Genomic DNA, 20,332 nt, shown 5'->3' with positions numbered 1-20,332 from the left:
AGTTGGCCCGCTGTTAAGCAGGTTTTTATAATGTGAGATTCAAAGTTTGAATGCTAGGTGTCAGAAACGGCCAAAGAGTAGGAGAGGGTGTGCATTTCTAGCGCAGAAAAACGGGGCAAAAGAGTCTAAAAGCTGAGAGGGTGCGCATTTCTAGTGCAGAAAATATGGGACAAAGAGTCTAAAAGCGGAGAGGGTGCACATTTCTAGTGCAGAAAAACGGGGCAAAGAGTCTAAAAGTTGCCGTAATTAAGGAGTTTTATATTAAGAGACATCATGAAATTAAACATCAATTTGAAAAATCTTAGTTTACACAACACTGTCAAAGATAAAGATAGTTAGTTAAGTAAAATGGTGTGTAAATGAAATAATCAGGAAAAAAGTATTATTGACTTCAAATATATTTCTCCTTTTGGCCCCCAACAAAAAAAGTTTGGACACCCCTGTTTTATTCAGCCAAACTGTATTATGAACATACACTATTCTGCCAAAAAAATACCTGTTGGTGATGTAAGGCTTGGATGGAGCTGCTCGGCCATGAAAACCCATTCCATGAAGCTCTCTACGCTCTACTGTTCCTGAACTAAGTTTGGAGATCTGTAGTGATTGACTGTACAGAAAGATGGTGACTATGCTCCTCTGAGTCAGCTGCTTTCTTTTCCAATCACTTTTTGTTATAATATCACTGAGAGTTGGCTGTGGAATATTTATTAGTGAGGAAATTTCATGGCTGGACTTGTTGCACAGGTAAACGGAAGCGCCTTACTCACCAACATAAACAGTTTCCACACTAGAATTCAGCTAGAAGATGAAGTTTATCTGAGTCCTTCAGTTTTAGCCGTAGCTATGTTAAATGCATGTACATGCAGTGTAGTATGCAGTTTACATTACTAACTGTGGGATTAATCAGATAACTGCAAACATCTGTGCATGTAATGCATGTAAACGCAGTAAGTGTTTGCTAGCATACAACAGCTTTAGCAATTTTAGCACAAAATACTTAATCCCTGTCATTTTCAACCCCATAACATTTTTTTTATTAAATGTAATAAGATTGAAGGGCTTTTAAAGACATGAACGATAGGACACCCATCCCTGAATTCCTCAGTTATCCACCCATTAGCTATGAAAACATGGCTACTAAGCACAAAATTTGCATTAAAAAGGCCCTGATAATTCCTGCTTCATTTAACATCTTATCTCAAGGACAATATCTGTATCAGCCTTTAAACTGCCCCAATCACTGTGAGAACCACTTTAATGGTTCTCATCCTAATAAAGAAGGTCAGCTGAAGGTGGCATTAGCACTCAAATCATGACTAGCCTAGCTCAACAATAACAGCGCTCTAAAAGTTGCAGAAGTTTAGATTGTCTCGAAGTAAAGTCACTCTTTTATGGGGAAGACTGGAGGGAGAAAGAATAAATCACTTCTTTATACTGGAAAGCTGCTCGTAAATTAAAGTTTCTGACACTTGATGAGCGCTGGCAGATTTCTCGACTGGCTTTATGATGCGCGCCACTTTATTAGCAAGAATGACTAATGCCAAGAGAGCTGAGACTGCGAAACTGGCAGATGTCCATCGCTATGTAACTGGCATTCATCACTGGCACTGGCAGATACATAAATAAATTAGCCGAGGTACCAATTCATGTTGGATTAGTTTTCCGATTAATAATAAGGGGACTTTCAGAAACCTCAAAAGTGCACGCATTTGGCAGTTGCAGGGTTGGGTGCTAAAGAAAGCTTGGTGCTAACCATATGGTCGGAGATGCACATGTACCATCAGTGTTAGCCTGGAGATGATCAAGGGTGTCTTTGACTCTAAACTTAGTTTAATAATGTTTGGGGTCAAAATTAGAGCAAATAAATGAATCTATGCCACTTTCCCAGTTTCATCAACTAAGTACCTCTGCTAGTGGTCTCATTAGGATCTCACGGGACAAATTAAAATGATACAGTAACTGATTAGAGAGCTTTGTTTAGTCCAAAGTTCTCCTGACTTTTAATTCTGCATTAACAGTGTTTGGTTACCAATACATACAGTATCAGTAAAAAGTGTGGACACACCTTAAATTTTGTGTATATTCATTATTTTTACATTTTGCATTGTAGAAAAAGTGTTAAACAACCAAGAATATGTTTTAGATTTTAGTTTCTTTAATGTGTTTGAGAGCATCAGTTGTGAAGATGTAAAGAAGTAGAGTTGATGTACAGTGAATAACCATATTTGAGTTCCATATTATGGCAAAAAAACTACTCAACTTAATTTAAGAAATACTAAAAATGAAGGTGAGCCATGCAGAAACATTCCAAGAACTTTGAAAGTTTGGTCATCAAAATAGACCATCATAGACCATCAAAAACATTATGATAAAACTGGCCCTCATCAGGAGGACCCCAGAAAAGGAGGAGCAAGAGTTTCTTCTGTTGCACAGGATAAGTTCATGAGAGTTACCAGCCTCACCAGAGCACCAGAGTATTTTGGTTTGTTTAACACTTTTAAGTCACTACATTGTTTTGTATGTGTTCCTTTATATCTGGATGGCTTTAGCATTCATTTACAATGTAAGAGAAAAAAGTAAAAAGAAAAACATTGAATGAAAAGGTGTGTCCAGACTTTTTAGAGGTACTCTATCGATTTATTATCAATTTAACACTTATTTCCATCTGCAGGCCTTATCACACTTATTGTGTTTAGATCGAGAGGCTTCTGACAGTGGAGTGCTGTGCCATTAGGGTAGGGTTTGAACGTTTAATCTCCTCACACTTGATGAGCAGCAGTTAGACAGCAGGGCCACCCAAAGGCTGTAAAATTACATACAGTTCTGAGTAAATGTAACGTTTTGTTCTTTCTTGGATCTTAAAATGTATATGATCACAGCTCTGTAGTGGCACAGCTTTATAAGGATACATTCAGCTTCCTGTAAAAAGTGATGCAATATTCCCCCACAGCCACTTCTTTTGTTTGTGTCCTTGGCTCCATTAAACTTCTCTTTTAAGCTTTTTTATTTTCCTTTGACAATGGAATCATACCCTCTGTGACCATGTTAAGCCACTGCATTAGAAACATTGTGCAGTTGCAACATATGCTTTCTAACTTTCTTCTAAATATCACTTCTAAATATTTAATTTAGGAATGGATAATTTTCCTTCTGATTAAAGTCTTTTTTTTGTCTTTGACATAACATTTGTATAAATTCTGATCTGGCGGTTAAGAAAAAGTCTGCTGTAAACTATCTTTATATATATAATTCTGGAAATTATATATATCCTCTCCAAACCATCATTGACCATCATTAAATTTTGGATTTCATTTGGAAATCAAGGGACCAGAGTTCAGAGGAAGAGTGGGAAGAGACACAGTTCAAGCTGCTTAAGGTCTAGTGTGAAGTTTCTACAATCAGTGATGGTTTGGAGAGTCATGTCATCTGCTGGTGTTAATCCACTGTTTTTTATCAAGGCCAAAGTCAGTACAGTGTGTTTTACCAGAAAATCTTACAGCACTTCATTCTTCCCTCTGCTGACAACTTTTATGGAGAAGCTGATTTCATTTTCCAGCAGGACTTGGCACACTGCCAAAAGTACCAATTGGTTTTCTAAAATATTAAAATTTTCTGAGACACTGATTTTTGGGTTTTACTGGCTGTAAGCCAAAATCAACAGATTTAGAAATAAACACTTAAAATAGATCACTCTGTGTGTAATACATCTATATAATATATGAGTTTCACATTTTGAACTGAATATAATATATATATCAAAAGTCAACACCAGAGTCCTCCATAATCAGGAGCCTGAGAAAATGAAGGCCTCCCCTTATGTGAAAGCAGGTGTCCTAACCTGCAGATGAGAACAAAGAGTCAACAAAGTAAGGGGAGGAGCCAAAGAATAAACATCTAAATTTATATCATAAATATTTATGCAATTTCAGCTGCAATTTTTAGACATTCTTGTTCTCGTTTAGATGTTTCAATCTACAAAATCTATACTTTGCTAGTGGTGGTGATAAATTACCCAGCTATGATTAGCAAGCTCACTGAAGATCAGTGATTACCTGTAGCCTCAGCAGAAAAATTGCCAACTCACATGTTACCATGGCTGTAGTAAAATGTTTGCATTCTGTTGTCTATACCAGGCAAATGGGAGGTTGGAAATGGAACTGGGGGAATGGCGCTTTATATAATATAATATTACTGTATGATTTTACGTTGGTAATAGCCCTGGCTAGTTTAGTCTTTATTTTAACACACTAAATTCAGCCCACGAAGGACTTGATGATTATACTGTATAATGACTTGCATCAGGTGCAGCAGAGAAGGGGAACTAAACTGTCTAATGGAGGATCTCCTAGGACTGGAGAAAATTCATTTACAGCACAGACGCGACAGTAAGAAGAGTAATTTGTCTCCCACCTGGTAGACTGCTGAGCCAGAATATCTGCATACTGGACCACAAAGTCCCGAAATCTGCGCCTCTGCTCCAGAGGACGGTCCTGCAGAGAGTAGAAGGAAGGAAGTGGCGCGCCGAAATGGATCTCGCTACGGAGGAGAGACGAGTGTAGGCTGTCTGGCGTGAGCATCTCATCCACATACCAGTAAAACTGAGGATGGGTGATCGCCAGACTCAAAGCACCTGGAGAAACAAGCAGGAGTCTGTTTAAAAAGATTTTTCACAAGTTTCTTGTGTTGTATATTTATCCTGTGTTTGCCCTCTTGATGATTTCTTAGTATTTTGCATGTTTCAGATCAAACAAATTTAAATATTAGTCAAAGACAACACCAGTAAAAACAAAATGCAGGTTTTTATTATTAAGGGAGGAAAAAAATCCAAATCGTCATGGCCCTGTGTTTTGCGTGGACCATATCCCAAAACTTTGTTAATTCTTAACCTGCCTGACAAAGTGAAGTAGACCAAAGTATACTCAAAAGCTAGGCAGCTAGGAAAAATCTGGGACAAATAAGAAGTATTTGAGATCTATTAGTCTGGAAAAGGTTTTAAAGCCATTTCTAAAGTTTTGGACATCAAATCACAATGAGATCCATTATCCACAAATGTCGAAAACATGGAACAACGGTGAACCTTCCAAAAATTACTCCAAGAGTGTAGCGACAACTCATCCAAAAGGTCACAAACAAAACCACAATAACATCCAAAGAACCGCAGGCCTCACTCCACTATAAAGAGAAAGAAACTGGGCAAAAATGTGTGCCAAGACATAAAAAACACTGCTAAGCAAAAAGAACATTAAGGCTTATCTCAGTTTTGCCAGAAAATCCATAACATTTCTAGAATAATAGTTTGTGGACTGACAAGACAAAAATCGAACGTTTTGAAAAGCGTGTGTCCCATGACATCTGGTGTTAAAGTAACACTGCATTTCATCAAAACAACATCAGACCTACGGTAAAACATGGTGGTGGTAGTTTGAAAGTCTGGGGCAGACTGAAAGACTTTGCTGTGATAAATGAAACAATCATTTTCGCTGTCTAACAAAAAGGCCTGAAGGAGAATATCCAGCCATCAGTTTGTGACCTCAAGCTCAAGTCCACCAAACTATTTGACGCTATGTTTCGAAATTGATACGATATCGTAATACCAATATTTTGTCCATGACTCAATAATTACATTTGACAAAAAAGTGGAACATTGTATTACTGAAAGGCTAAAAGCTAATTAAAGGTTCTTAGGTTAAGACTCTTTAAAGCCAATCAGGTTTTCTGTAAAGACCTAGATATGATACACTTAAAAACACTATGTGCAAGATAAGTAAGCTCAATTCAACAAGTATAACAAACTAAAGAATGCAGAATGGGAACTGTTCAGCCGCTGATCCTCACCGCAGCACCAGGGCTCGTAACACGTGGCTCAACAGCTGCTTCTTTTCAGGTACATTTAATTTTTCCAAGTCAGCATCCTGCTTATGAGAATGTTTCTGGATGCTGAAACAGGGGGGCGAGAGCTGCATATTTTTGCATGTGTTTGCAGGTTGTCTGAATAGCTTGAAACTGCTTTCTGAGGAGCAGTCGGAGATGTCGTGGTGTATTCATAACCCCCTGGGTTTGGAAAAGTGCAGCACTGTATGGTTTCGTGACACAAAATAGGAACAGTTTCAACAGTTCTGATACGTAAAAAAAAATTTTCCTGAAAAACTTTTGGAAGGTTCTACCAGACAACCTTCTTAAAATTCTGGATTTACCTTCAACTAGGTTCTTATTCCAAGCACAGGAACAGTGGAATGCATCATTTTTAGTAATGGTGTACTGTCTTCTGTTTCACGTTTTCTGTAATGCTAGAAATCTGAAAAAGTAAAAACTTGAAAAACTAGAATTTGAATGGTGGTCAAACATGCTCAAAAGAACTTGCTATAGATATGTTTGGTATACAATACACTTAAATTTAAATTTAAATGTGATATATATGGTTCCTCGAGTGATGCCACAGAATAACCACTTTTAATTCTTTAAACTAAACAGTAAAGAATCTTTAAACTAGTAAAAAGAGAAACACTGCTACTTTAGAATACTATGCTTTTGAGCATTTTGACTAGATTAGTTAAGATTTAAAATTCTTTTGACATTTGATCATATTTCATAACTTTAGTACTTTAGTAATACACAGAAATCATTTATCCCTAGCTTAATTACTTAATTACTATATTTTTTACTTTTTAATTCCTGACATATATGCATCCACCCTGTTATAACATGTTTTATGACAGGGTGAACAATGAAAAGGTGCACAATTGTAGTAAAATTTGGCATTTGACAAAAACATAATTGACAAACACTGCAAACATTCTGAATTGTTCATTATGACATTGATTTGTTTCAAACACACATTCAATGGCTTTTTAAACACTATTTAATTACTGTGATACTTTATAATGAAAGAATATACAGCCTAAGCTTCACCTCAGATAAATTTGTAGAAATATTAGGTAAAATTATTATTATTATTATTATTATTATTATTAATGTCTAAGTGTTTAGTGTCTAATGTTTAAGTTCCTTTGAAACAGTGTGATTGTTGTGATGTCACTGATGTGAGGTTACTTTGTGGTGGAATTGATGCATATTTTTATGAATTCTTGATATATTCCTAAAAAAAAGAATAGGCTGGAGGCTGGAGCAGCATTAGCATTAGCCACTAACTGCAGTAAGCGCTAGCTCTTTTGCCATTCAGAAGTGTGTATATTAGACTGTAGCCTGCGCATTTACTGTGTTAAAACAAGCTACGCTGAATGAACCACTAGCTACTATCACCCCGCGCAACGGTTAGCTGCTAATGTTGCTGAACCCAGCCTTAGTGGAAAATGGTGTGGAAGATGGCCCAATGTGTTATGTTACCACTTAAAAGAACTCAAATTAACCAAAAGGTACTGCAGACATGGCAAATAAAACTCTGCACACCAAGAGTTCTTTAAAGTGAAGGTTAAAATTCCTTAATACGAAGTAAATCTTAAAACAAATATATTTTTGTTTGACGTGTAAACAACTATGCTGCAGACACAAAATTCAATTTAAATAGATATTGACCCAAATATCTCAGGTCTTTATAGAACCAATAGTTGTTATTTTATTGCATTACTCAAATAACAATTTAAAGCACCATTATTTTTAAGAGTGTATAAGTGTTTTATTAGGGCTGAAAATGATCAAGAATTTGGCCATACAATATGTATCACATTATAGGGGCTATGATACAATATATCACAATAAATACATTGTGATACTGTGAGCAAAATGAGATATCACAATATAGTATGATTGTTTAAATGAAAGATTTAAAGATTTTACATTTTTAAAGGAAAAATGTCTTATGTATAAAAAATTCTGGCTAAAAGAAGAATTTACTATTCATGCAGTCAGAGCAGTGGGCTCTAATAACAGAATACAACACTGTCCTTTAATGGAAAATAAATTAAACTCTGTCTACCATCAATCTGTACATGTAAATGAATATTTACAATTTAATACTGTGTTTTCGAAAATCGAAACAGTATTGTGAAATTAAGTATTTGCGATACTTCGATATAGCGATATATTCTTACACCCCTGGTTTAATTAAGTGCTTACAGCTATGCCTTTCTGATCTATTGCTTGCACAGAACACATTACAGTCGTATTACAGTTGTTTAATGGAAGACACTTCAGCTCAGTGTATCTATTTCCACGGTCTGGATCTCTCTCTCTTCTCTCTATGTCTAGATGTACTTCTTCTTTACATCTGTGCTCTGTCAGCAGTTTCTGTTTAAAAATATGCTGCTGCTGAAAGGCAAGGTTTTTAAGCTGTAACTGCAGGAGCTGGGTGAATGACTCACCATGTATATCAGCCAGATCCGGACCCATACCATCAAAATAGATCTTCCCGGCCCGCTCGCTGGGGAAGAGGTAGGAGAGGAGGGAGCTGGGAGGAGAGCAGTAGGAGGGCCCCAAAGGAAGGTCCCTCAAAACTTCAAGAGGCTTCCAACAGAACTGCTGGAATTGTGGATGCTGCATCAGCAGGCGCTCGACGTTGTGGATGGTGCGGAGGCGCTCTGGGGTGAAGATGTTGCTGTCCTTGTCCCCCTGAGCCACAAAGACCAGCTCTATCCTCCAGAGGGCTTGTGTCTGTAGGTAGGAATAGGTTGCAAATCTTGGTTTTCTTATGTGGGACGAGCTTGATTGGTTATAAGCTTCTGTCCTGGTGGGTTCCATGGTTGGATGTAGACTAGAACTTGTTGTACGTCCATGTTTTAGCCAGTCTTGACTACCTTGACTACCCAGATTTGTCTCGTTCGTCACTTTGGAGTCAATCCCTTGTTGTTGGTTTAATCTCCTCGTGTCATCCAGGGCTGGACTTAAACCAGAAACTCTTGTATCTCCATTTAGTCCAGAATTTGCACTTTCAACCTTTGAGTCTTTATCAATGTCCATCTCTTTCTTCTGGTTTGCTGCTACATTTCTAGTTCTTTCCTCTTGTACTGGCACGGGAGTTGCATCAGCCACAACTTGAGCACATGATAAGCCCCCTGGCTGCTTTGTTTCATTGGTTGCCTGAGGAGAATCTTTGGCTTGTCGGTTAAGTTTCAGCAACAAAAGATCCCTAAGGGCATTGGAGTCGAAATCGAAGCCTTCCGCATCGCGCCGGTGCCTGTCCCAGGACCCTAACTGACTCTTGAGCGCGATGGCGAGGGCGTCGAAGCGCTCCGCAGACGAATGGCTCCTCACTTCGAAGGCGCTGTAGGAGAGGTCAATGTCCAGAGGTTCACAGTAGAGGAACATGTAGGCTGAAAGAGCGAGTGGAACCAGAAACCCGACGACAAGAATCGCTCCACTTGCCCAAGGCTGAGTGTACACCCAACCCACTGCCCACCACAGTCCTCTACACACCTGTCCCCCCCTGCCTTCCACTCCACCACCACATCCTTCCTTTTCTTTTTCTTCTTCATCTTCTTCATCTTCTTCCTCCTCTGCTTGTTCCTCAAACTCGCCCAGGTCCCACACAGCCTGGAACAACAAGGGTTCATCCTCTGAATCCATGACTCCGAATCTGCCTGGCGGAAAGAGATAAACAGGCTGTTATTAGTTGACAACAAATCAAAACTTGATCAGTCGGTTCGTGTTTGGTGTCTGAAGCCTCTTATGTTATCTTCTGACCTGGAGCTATAAGCCAAGTGAAGCAAACAAGTGAAGGGAGCTTATTAGCATCCAATTAGGATCATTCAGACTGCCTGCCTAAGTCGTTTCATCTCATGTTTGTCTCAGACTGTGCTGAGATGTTCAGCGTAGTTCAATCTCAGAAAGACCTTCACAAGAGATTTCTGACACTAAATGGCATCGATCTCTTAAAATTCATGATTAATCATGAATAATCACACTTTTTCTTCTTAGGACTTAAACTTTTAATAAGGGATGTTTACATGGAAATAAAGAAACAAGTGTAATATATTATATTCATTTAGTGATGCCTAATTTTATCATTTAATAATCAATATCTGTGTTTAATCGTGAGTAAAATCATGATTTAAAAACTAGGGTGTTCCGAGTGATCCAGGGGTCTAAAGTGCTGCCTCTATGATTGGGAGATCGCTGGCTTCGAATCCTGGTCATGTTGCTTGCCATCAGTTGCCGGAGTCCTGAGAGAGCGCAATTGGCCTTGCTCTCTCTGGGTGGGTAAATGACTTTCCCCACATCACTCCTAGGGTGATGTCAATCAGCACAAAGCATCTATGAGCTGATGTATCAGAACAAAGACAACTCGGCAATGCTTGGCAATCAACAGCAGTTTGAAAAAATGGCAATGCTGACTTCACATGTGTCTTAGGAGGCGTGCACTAGTCTTCTTCTTGCTAGTCCTCTTTGTGTTGTGGCATCTCCTGGGGGATGTGATGGGGGATATATACAGTGCCCTCCATAATTATTGGCACCCCTGGTTAAGATGTGTTCTTTAGCTTCTCATAAATTGAGTTTTGTTCAAAATAATATAGGACCACGATGGGAAAAAAAGTAAGTCCAACCTTTAACTCAAGTAAATTTTAAGGGGGAAATAAAATCCTTGACTAAGAAATAATTATTCTTCATAAAATCACCTGTTCCACAATTATTGGCACCCCTAACAATTCTTAGGAAATAAATTTAATAAAAGTATTTCTGTCACTTCTACAGTAGTTTACGAAGTTGATCAGAGTATGTAGGAACATTTAATTAGTAATTCACAACTTCCTGTTTCCCTGGGGTATAAATATGACGTGACACAGAGGCCATTTCAACATGGGAAAGACAAAGGAACATACCATTCAAGTGAGGCAGATGTGTGTTGACCTTCACAAGTCAGGCAATGGCTACAAGAAAATCGCTACTCGCCTACACCTGTCCATATCTACTGTCAGAGGAATTATTAAGAAGTTTAAAACAACTGGAACAGTGGTAAACAAGCCTGGACGAGGACGCAAGTTTATTTTGCCACCACGCACAGTGAGGAGGATGATAAGAGAAATAAAAAGTTCTCCAAAGCTCACTGTTACAGAATTGCAACAAATGGTAGCTTCTTGGGGTCACAAAGTCTCCAAAACAACCATCAGGCGCTATCTACATGCCAACAAGCTGTTTGGGAGGCATGCACGGAAGAAACCATTTCTCACTCACAATCATAAACGCAAACGTTTGGAGTTTGCTAAGCGGTACTGGGACTTCAACTGGGACCGTGTGCTTTGGTCAGATGAAACAAAGATAGAGCTTTTTGGCAACAAATGCTCTAAGTGGGTCTGGCGTAACACAAGAGCTGAGTATGCAGAAAAGCACCTCATGCCCACTGTGAAATACGGCGGGGGATCAGTGATGCTGTGGGCCTGTTTCTCTTCTAAAGGCCCTGGGAACCTTGTTAGGGTGCATGGCATCATGAATGCTCTAAAATACCAGGACATTTTAAAACAAAATCTGGTGGCTTCTGCCCGAAAGCTGAAGATGGGTCGTCACTGGGTCTTTCAGCAAGATAATGACCCTAAACATGTGGCCAAATCTACACAGAAATGGTTCACCGCACACAGAATCAAGCTCCTCCCATGGCCATCTCAGTCCCCAGACCTCAACCCCATTGAAAACCTGTGGGGTGAGCTGAAGAGGAAAGTGCAGAGGAGAGGACCCAGGTCGTTGGATGATTTAGAGAGAATGTGCAAAGAGGAATGGTCAAAGATCCCTCTTTCTGTATTCTCCCATCTTGTGAAACATTACAGGAGAAGATTAGGTGCTGTTTTGTTGGCAAAAGGGGGTTGTACAAAGTATTAACATCAGGGGTGCTAATAATTGTGGCACACATGATTTGATGTTAAATAATTATTTCTTAATGTGGGATTTTTTTCCTACTGAATAAATTCACTTGAGTTAAAGGTTGTATTTTACTCTTTTTTTCCATCGTGGTCCTATATTATTTTGAACAAAACTCAATTTATGAGAAGCTAAAGAACACATCTTAACCAGGGGTGCCAATAATTATGGAGGGCACTGTAGCTGAGAAGCAGCTAAATGGGTGGGACCATTGATCTAAGGTGGGAAGAAAATGGAAAACTAGTAATTAAATTATAAAAAAAAATCAAATTCAGGAGTTTACCAATATTTTAATGAGGAAGCCAAAAATAATTGTTTACTGTAGTGCACCTGGCAAACAGACTAGAGTGGGTTGTTTTATTATTATTATTATTATTTTTTAAATAAAATATCCCAGCTGGCCACCAATGTCAATAGACATTAATGTCAGGTTGAATATTGGCCATGACGTCATATGACAAACATTTTGTGTCAAAATTACATCTAATACTGTTGCATGCCAGCAGGGATTTTAATGTGCTGAGTAAAAATTAAATGGAGAGCTTTTGCATCAAACATGAGGAAGCTCAGACACAAGGTTTAGTAGAAGAAAATTACCGCTAGTGTATCGCAGCTACAAATGCATGCCTAACAGCAATGTGTTAAATAAAACCTCTCATATGTCACTGGGCTCTGTAAAAGAAGTTAATTAAGGGAGGAAGTTAGGGCCAAGTTAAAAAAAGCGTAGGTTTCCAGTTTAACACACTCACACATTAACACTGACAGCAGACAGCAATAGCAGCAACTGTAGAGTAGCATGAATACTGTCCATACTTCTGTCCACTTTATCTTTATAGGTAACAAGGCTGAGGTGAAAGAAGTGCAAATATTTCCTGTGAATCACTGCTGTCCTGTCGTCTGTTTGCAGCGCGGACAGGTTAACTCTGCAGTAAAACAGGTGCTGATTTACGCAGCAGTTGCTGGAGAGCGCCAGGTTATTGGTAAATGGCGAGCGCAGAGGGGAAAGAGGACATGGACGTTAATTCTGTCTTTCAGCGAAGCACTGGAGCGCAGACTCTGGTCATTGTGTGCGGAGTAGAAAGGGAATAGGTGATGAGGGAGAAAAGGGAGGAACAGTGAAAAAGGAAACTGTGAACTGTGAGTCTCTGGGGGTAACAAACAGGCCTGGACTGTGGAGCCCTCGGTTTAAGATGCCAAACACAGAATGTGTGCGTGTAGGTAGGTGTGTGTGTGTGTGTAGATAGGTGTGTGTGTGTGTGTGCCTGATAATATATTCTTCTCACTTGCCTTTTGTCTGTCTCTCTCTCTCTCTCTCTCTCTCTCTCTCTCTCTCTCTTTGTGAGCAGACCTTTCTCTCTCAGCAGGGGAGCCCTACAAGCACTTTTCACACCAGCAGTGGACAGTTGGTGTGTGTGTGTGTGTGTGTGTGTGTGTGTGTGTGTGTTTGTGTGTTGGTTTTTGTACTTTTGGAGGACAGAGTCCAGCCTCAGGAAGACAAGATAACCTACCTACCTTTGCAGGAATTACAGCATGATTGCACATTACAGATACATTGTAATCTGATGTACAGTATATTATTTTTATATATTATTCCATTTTTTATATTATATATATTATATATTATATATATTTTATATATTATTCCATTTTTTATTTTTCCAGACCACTCGCCATCTTCATGTGATTAATCTGTTCAATTGGACGTTTTTGTGTAGCAGATAACAGCAATGCCCAACCAACCACACAGAGTTTCACCTGATACACCACAGCAACCATTGAGAATTCAATAGAAACTTTTAGAAGGCAACTATTTTGCTTCAACTTAGCAACCACCTCACATACTGTAACAACCACCAACCACACAACACTATAGCACCCAATTGGCAACCACCTGGCAATCCTACGCAACCACCTGGAATACCATAGCTACCACAGGAAACACCACAGTTGTCCATATGTAGGAACTTAGCAACATTCTAGCAACCACCTAAAAACCCAATAGAACATACATGGGATTCCATAGCACTCACTGAGCAACACCATAGCAATATCATAGAAATCATGTTGCAGCACCATTCCAACAACCTTGCAACACCGTAGCAACACCACAGCAACCACATGGAATACCACAGCAACCACCTAGCAAATCCATAGCAAGCACCTAACATAAACCTAGCAACTTTTCTAATCATTGCGTGTGAATATCAGGTGTCTTACTGTTACACACAGTTACTGTGTATATGGGTCATTCCACCAAATGGGTGCCATTTCTGTCCCCAGAAAATTATATGTATAAAGGTGCACACAAAATAACTTTCAGGGATAAAATACATTTTATCCCTAAGCATAGTGTCTTGTACATTTACCTAATTGCAAAGAAAGATATGTAATTAAAAACAATATAAACTTCTTAGAACACTGAAAAAGAAGCATTTGTTTCCTGTCCCTACTCTAACTATAAATTTTAGCATAAAATATAATTATTAAAATACTTCAAAGATGTATTATTTGCATTGTTGTGTGACTCCAATCTCCCATCTCTGCTTTAAAAATATTTTTTTCATATTAAATTCATAATCAATGGTCCCTCTTCTATAGAGGGACCATTGAGAGCATCTTGAGCAGCTGCATCACTGCCTGGTTTGGGACCTGCACCGTCTCTGACCGCAAGACCCTCCAGCGTATTGTGAGGACAGCTGAGAGGATCATCGGCGTCTCTCTCCCCTCCATCATGGACATTTACACCACCCGCAGCATCCGCAAAGCAACCAGCATTGTGAATGACCCCCCTCATCCCTCACACAAACTGTTCTCCCTCCTGCCTTCGGGAAGAAGGTACCGCAGCATCCGGTCCAGCACGACCAGATTCTGCAACAGCTTCTACCCCCAAGCCATCAGACTCCTTAACTGCAGAGACTGAACTGATGGTTTTTCTGTACATGCACACACATTCTTACCCCACTTACCCCAGAAAATGGAAAGCACTAAAAACCCTACTACCTCACTGGACTCTATTGCACACTGTGTAATAGAGTAATTACTACCTCACCTGGTCTTTTTTGCACACTGCAAAATTTGCACACTGTCTTGTTATTTATTATTCTTTGTCTGTATTGTGTTGTATTGTCTGTCTGCACTTTTGTACTGTTGCACTATTGTTCCGTCTACACTGTGTTTATGTGCACCATGGTCCCTGGAGGAACGTTGTTTCGTTTCACTGTGTACTCTGTATATAGCTGAAATGACAATAAAAACCACTTTGACTTTGACACATAATGAATACACATGTTAAAATACACATTTTAGCTGTGGCCCTGGGTTTCACTCAGTCCTGTTACCGTAACACATCACCCCATCTGAAACATCTGGAACATTCTATGAGTCACATCTACAATAGGAAGTGAGAACTGTTGGTTCTTCTGAAAACCAAAATTAATTTCCCTTAATTTCTCATTCTGAATATTTGATCTCATAAGTATTGTAACTATGTCTGTTACCTAAATTAATTCCTAAATCTTATCGGTTTATTTTTAAAATACAAATTTTGGGAAAATCACTAGAATGTTCTCAGTGTTCTCATGCTATTAGCATAGCCGCCATTTAGCTATTTTTCATGTTTTTGCTAATTCTATGCTAAAAACTCATTCCTATTATTTTCATTCCTGTTACTCAAAACATAAAAAGAGTGTCAGTAACAGGAGTGAGTTCCAGTAACAGGAATGAGTGCCAGTAACAGGAGTGAGTTCCAGTAACAGAGATGAGCGCCAGTAACAGGAGTGATAAATATCAGTAATTTGAACATTCAGTCAATCATTTCTTTAAAATAAAGACTTTCTTGAGAGAAAATCAGAGAATTAGTGGACTTGCTTTTAAACATTTTTTTAATTGTCACATGAGATTTGTAACCATCTTCGGCTTAGAAACCTTGTAAAAAATTAAATAAAATTCAATAAAGCTGCCTGAGTTTGATCAGTGCATGTTTTGAATAGTAAAACACGTGTTATTAGATTCTGAGTTGAAAAAAGATAATACAGTAAGTTTAATTTGGAAGTTACATCATGCAAATGGCACCCATTCAGTTAAATGGCCCATATATTGTATGTTTATAGGCTCTTGCATGTACTTTATAGAAGAATTTAAATACTGAAATATACACAGAAAAAAAAAACAGCACAGATTGCTAAAAATCTAGTCATGCACTTCTGTCTCAGGCAGATATGTAAATGATAACAGGTGTGGGCTAGTTAGACACTGGGTCTTGCCACAATAGGCTGCTGGACAATAAAAGGCTTGTGGAGGCCACTTTTGGTGAGAAACCATAAACTGCTAGACATGCCTCTACATTGTGCTCTAGGACATTTTGCCCTGTTGACAGATTTTAAGAGGGGGCGCATCGTTGGCCACCATCTAGGTCATCTGTCAGCCAGCCTTCATCATCTTTGTTTGCAGGGGTGTAGGAAATGAGATACAGTGGTGCCTTCAGTTGCTTAGAAGCTACCCTGGGGTCCTTTGTGACCTCGCCAACTATATTACACACCATGCTGTTGGAGTGATCTTTGTCCTGCGGGGGTAACAATGGTCTTGAATTTTCTTCTATTTGTACACTGAACTCTATCTAACTGAGGATTGGTGGAGTCCAAACTCTTTAGAGATGTTGCTCTAAATCCCCTTTGTTAATGCTAACATGCTAATCTTTTATAAACATGGATGTGACTTTAGAGCAGACTTTAATCTGACTCTAATTTGACTTTAATTCCACTTTCAAATGAACTGCTAATCCTAGAGGTTCACAGACCTTTGCCTATTACTTATTGGATAATTTATCCCAATAAATAAATGACCAAGTATAATATTTTGGTCTCATTTGTTTAATTATGTTCTCTTTATCTACTTTTAGTTTTTTAAAAAAATCTTATAATGTTTTAGGTCATATTTATGCAGAAATATAGAACATTCTAAAGGGTTTGCAATGTGGTTCAAGCACTACTGTAGCTTCTACAGACTTCTACAGTCTGGAACAATCTGTCACCTGTAGCAATAAAACCACCCCAGCATTCTGAAGTACAGCGCTTTTCAGCTCAAATTTTTTAACTCAATCACTTAAAATCAGGGAGTTTAGTGCCCCTCAAACAAGCTCAAAGTAGCTCCACACCTCCTTGCTAGAGTCTGGAGAGCCCTGACATTTAAAATGAGGCATTAATAACTTAAAAAGTGCACTAGAAGCTTATTAAAAAGCACTATTTACATCCCATAAGGCTAGCTTCAGCTCTGGGCGTAGCTCTATATATATATATATTTATATATATATATATATATATATATATATATATATATATATATAGGCTATGTGGAGTCTGTGTATATATGTCTATGTTATTTTCAGTAGCTAGCAAAGAGGTGTGGAGCTAATTTGAGCCTGTACAACAGAGGAAAAAGCAATTTATCGGGGCAAATTATGCCCCACCCAGTCTGAAGGGTGTTTGGACAAACTGTTCAAATTTCTGGATCTCGGAACACTGTGGGAGAACGAAGGTGTGCTATTCATCAAAGGTAAATACTTTTTATCATGTTTTACTACAATCAAAGTCCATTTTACACCGAAGTTCTCCTTTAATTTTCTTTAATTTTTTTTTTAAACTGTCTGTGCACTTTCAAAGTTCTCAGTGCCTCATTTTAAATTTTAAAGAATTCTACCAGTGAAGTGTGCAGATACTTTGAACTTGTTCACCTTCTATGCCCCTATCACTAGCACTGTAAACCTGTTGGGAGCATCAGCTCCAAGCGCTCTCATTTGGAATGCTAGCGGTGAATGAAGGTGAGTTATTTAAAAGAGGATTGTACTTTTTATCAGGTTTCACTAGCACCCAAGTCCATTCCACACCAGATTTATACTTTAACCCACATTGTAACATTGTATTAACATTGTATAGAGAGAGAGAATATAAAGGAAACTGGAAGAGGTACAGCACACCAGCCCATGCTCACCAGCAGCTGCTCCCGAAAATGAAATCATCCAGATCGTCCAGTCGCTGACGGGTAACAAGTGCGCGCCGAAAGTTAGAAGCTTACAGCGGCGCCAGCAGTGGCATCAAACAGGATACCCTTCTTTACTTTCAGCACATGCTGTCTGGCACAACTCCGCCTGCAAGCTTATAAGGAACCCAGCAAGGCCAGGGAGTCATTCACTTTCAGTGGAGCGTAGCCCCAGGGGTCCTGAGTGAGAGATAGACTGGACACAGCGCAGGAGAGGCAGACAAGTATGGATACCCAATCCCTGTATCGCTGTCCTGCAGAGAGCCTGCATATTTTACCCCAGAGATTAGCTGGCCTGCCAGAGGATCGATTGCTTGATTTAGGTGTTAAATAACAACCCCCCCCCCCTCCACCGGCATGCGAGTGGGCTGCCTGCAAAGACACAAATTAGCATTCTGGGACACATTTTAGAGGCCCAGGAACACTTTCGAAGTCACCTCTTGACATCTTCCCATAAAATGTTCACAAGCCGGGGATAAACCTTACACTAGCGAGCTTTCACAAAATGTTCATCAATCACCCTTAAATGTTCGATGATAATGGTTGTCCTTAACTATTATAGCATAAAAATGTACCATTACCTTCATAAAATCGTAATAAATTTTAAGCAATTAAAGAAAACACTGCTATCCAGTGGCTAGGATTTAAACTATGTTGGTAATATCAACATTAAACATTAAAGCATGTTATTAATCAAGAAACCTCAGTAGTAACTCATAACATGATCAGAAAGCATCATCAGATACTAAGGAAACATTCTGAGTAAAAAGCACTGGCAGCTCTTGTCAGCAGAGCTTCAGTTCAGTTCAGTTCTTATTTAAGCTTTGTGGTACATCACAGTAATCTGTGTGAATTGTGGCCTCCAAATCTCCCCACCGCTAAAACCCTAGTCCCATTTCCACACTTAGGGCTGCCAGGTATAGAATCAAACACACAAACAGTGTACTGGAGCCATGGAAAGATGCAAGCTGTCTATTTTTGTTATCTGCTGAACAGGACAGATAATCACTAGGCTTCAGCAAGGTTTGCTTATCATTTCTAGGTAATTTACAACCACGACTAGCAAAGTAAAGGAGGGCATTTTGGACATAGTATGAAAACAGACAATACAGAGTGAGACTCGCTGTCACTTGCCATTGTGTGTCAATCTGGCAACCTTCATGAGCATCGCCATCAGGGGAGAAGCAGGTGAGGCAGAACTGTATCTAGGGTTTGGAAATTGGACTCGTATAGACATTTCACACAATTGCTCAAATTTATTACTGATTGCTCCTTTAATGCATTTTTAAAATGCATAGTAATCATTTAACCCAAATTTTTCCCATAAATTATTCTTTGCAGAGACTTAAATAATGTAGATAAATATGTATTAAATCTCATAACTAACTCTCACTTCCTTAATCCTCCCTCCTCTTCTCATTCCGCTGCCTCTCTCATTCTCGTATATGTGGAAGAGAATTTTAGGGAGTACAAAAGGGAATCGGTGCTACGCTAAACGCTAATTGTAACCCAAAGTCACAACCGAACTACATTTTAACTACTAAGTTTAAAAGATTAAAACACTCAACAAATCCATGCTGTGGACTGTGACATACCATAAACCTCAAACATTATTGTTTCTAAATAAAAAAATAAAAAAAAAATTAAAAACTGGCATAAGTCTTGACCCCCCAGAATTTATATAAACTATGCCAGACTAGTAAAACCCATGGTCAAAGCGGAAGAAACTATCAACCATGGCTCAAAAAAATGGCGGGAAAACATTGTGTGTGGTTGATACTGGAGAGCAGCTCATTACCTCTAGACACATAGGTTGCTATGTAAACCAGGCCTCGAGACTGCTGCTTTTACTGTACCTGTGGCAGTGCTAATCTATAACTATTGCATATACTACAAATAACATTCATTTTGCCATTAATGTCCCAGAAATGTCCCGTCGTATGTAATATCTCCGCTCATTTCCATTTTTGACAGCTTTAATGCAGACAGTCCTCTTCGGGCCCTGAGGCATTTTGTTGTTGCCTGAGGCCAGACTACAGGAGTGCAGTATAGTTCACCTCCAGCCTCGCAGACTGCTTTCACTAACACTCATCTACCTGATGTCACGGGCAAAATTCCCACTGCCCTTAAAAAAACGATCACTTACATGCTAATTAGTCTATGGGTATGTGTTGCGGCTAACAAGGATTAGCTGGGATTGCTGTAGCATGGCATTCTCTCTAATCCAATCAGCCGAGTTCCTGCCCATTAAATCCTTCTTTATGATGCTTACGATTAAATCCTGCTTTACAACGCTGGCAGACAGGAAGTCTGGATAGGGACAGGACAGTTTCGGAATGTAAAGCACGGACTACGCTCAGATTGGCCCCAGGCAAATTTTATTGCTCTGAGAGGAATAAAACACCTTGAGTTTCACGGCAATCAGGACCAGAAGTTTTTTTTTTTCCCTGCGAAAAGTATTGGAAATTGGAAACCGCACTTTGCATTTAAATAAATC

At 39.1% G+C, this 20,332-nt stretch overlaps 1 protein-coding gene across 3 annotated transcripts in view; it reads right to left on the bottom strand.

Moving 5' to 3' along the window:
• The window catches only part of disp3 (dispatched RND transporter family member 3), a 99,199-nt gene that overhangs the window by 51,401 nt on the left and 27,466 nt on the right, over positions 1-20,332 (bottom strand). For 2 of the 3 annotated variants that reach the window (XR_007441357.1, XM_022671124.2), the window contains exons 2-3: positions 8,319-9,533; positions 4,411-4,630 (exon numbers count right to left, since the gene is read on the bottom strand). Coding sequence is in view for 2 of the 3 variants with exons in the window: in XM_022671124.2 (XP_022526845.2) it covers positions 4,411-4,630; positions 8,319-9,519 (1,421 nt within the window). In the remaining variant the exon portion in view is untranslated. The remainder of the gene's footprint in view (positions 1-4,410; positions 4,631-8,318; positions 9,534-20,332) is intronic. The other variant, XM_022671125.2, reaches the window with a different exon arrangement.

This window comes from Astyanax mexicanus, chromosome 12 (genome assembly GCF_023375975.1).
Source record: "Astyanax mexicanus isolate ESR-SI-001 chromosome 12, AstMex3_surface, whole genome shotgun sequence".
Classification (NCBI taxonomy): Eukaryota; Metazoa; Chordata; class Actinopteri; order Characiformes; family Acestrorhamphidae; genus Astyanax; species Astyanax mexicanus.
The sequence above is the reverse complement of the archived record's forward strand: the minus strand, read 5'-3'. Positions and strand labels throughout refer to the sequence as shown.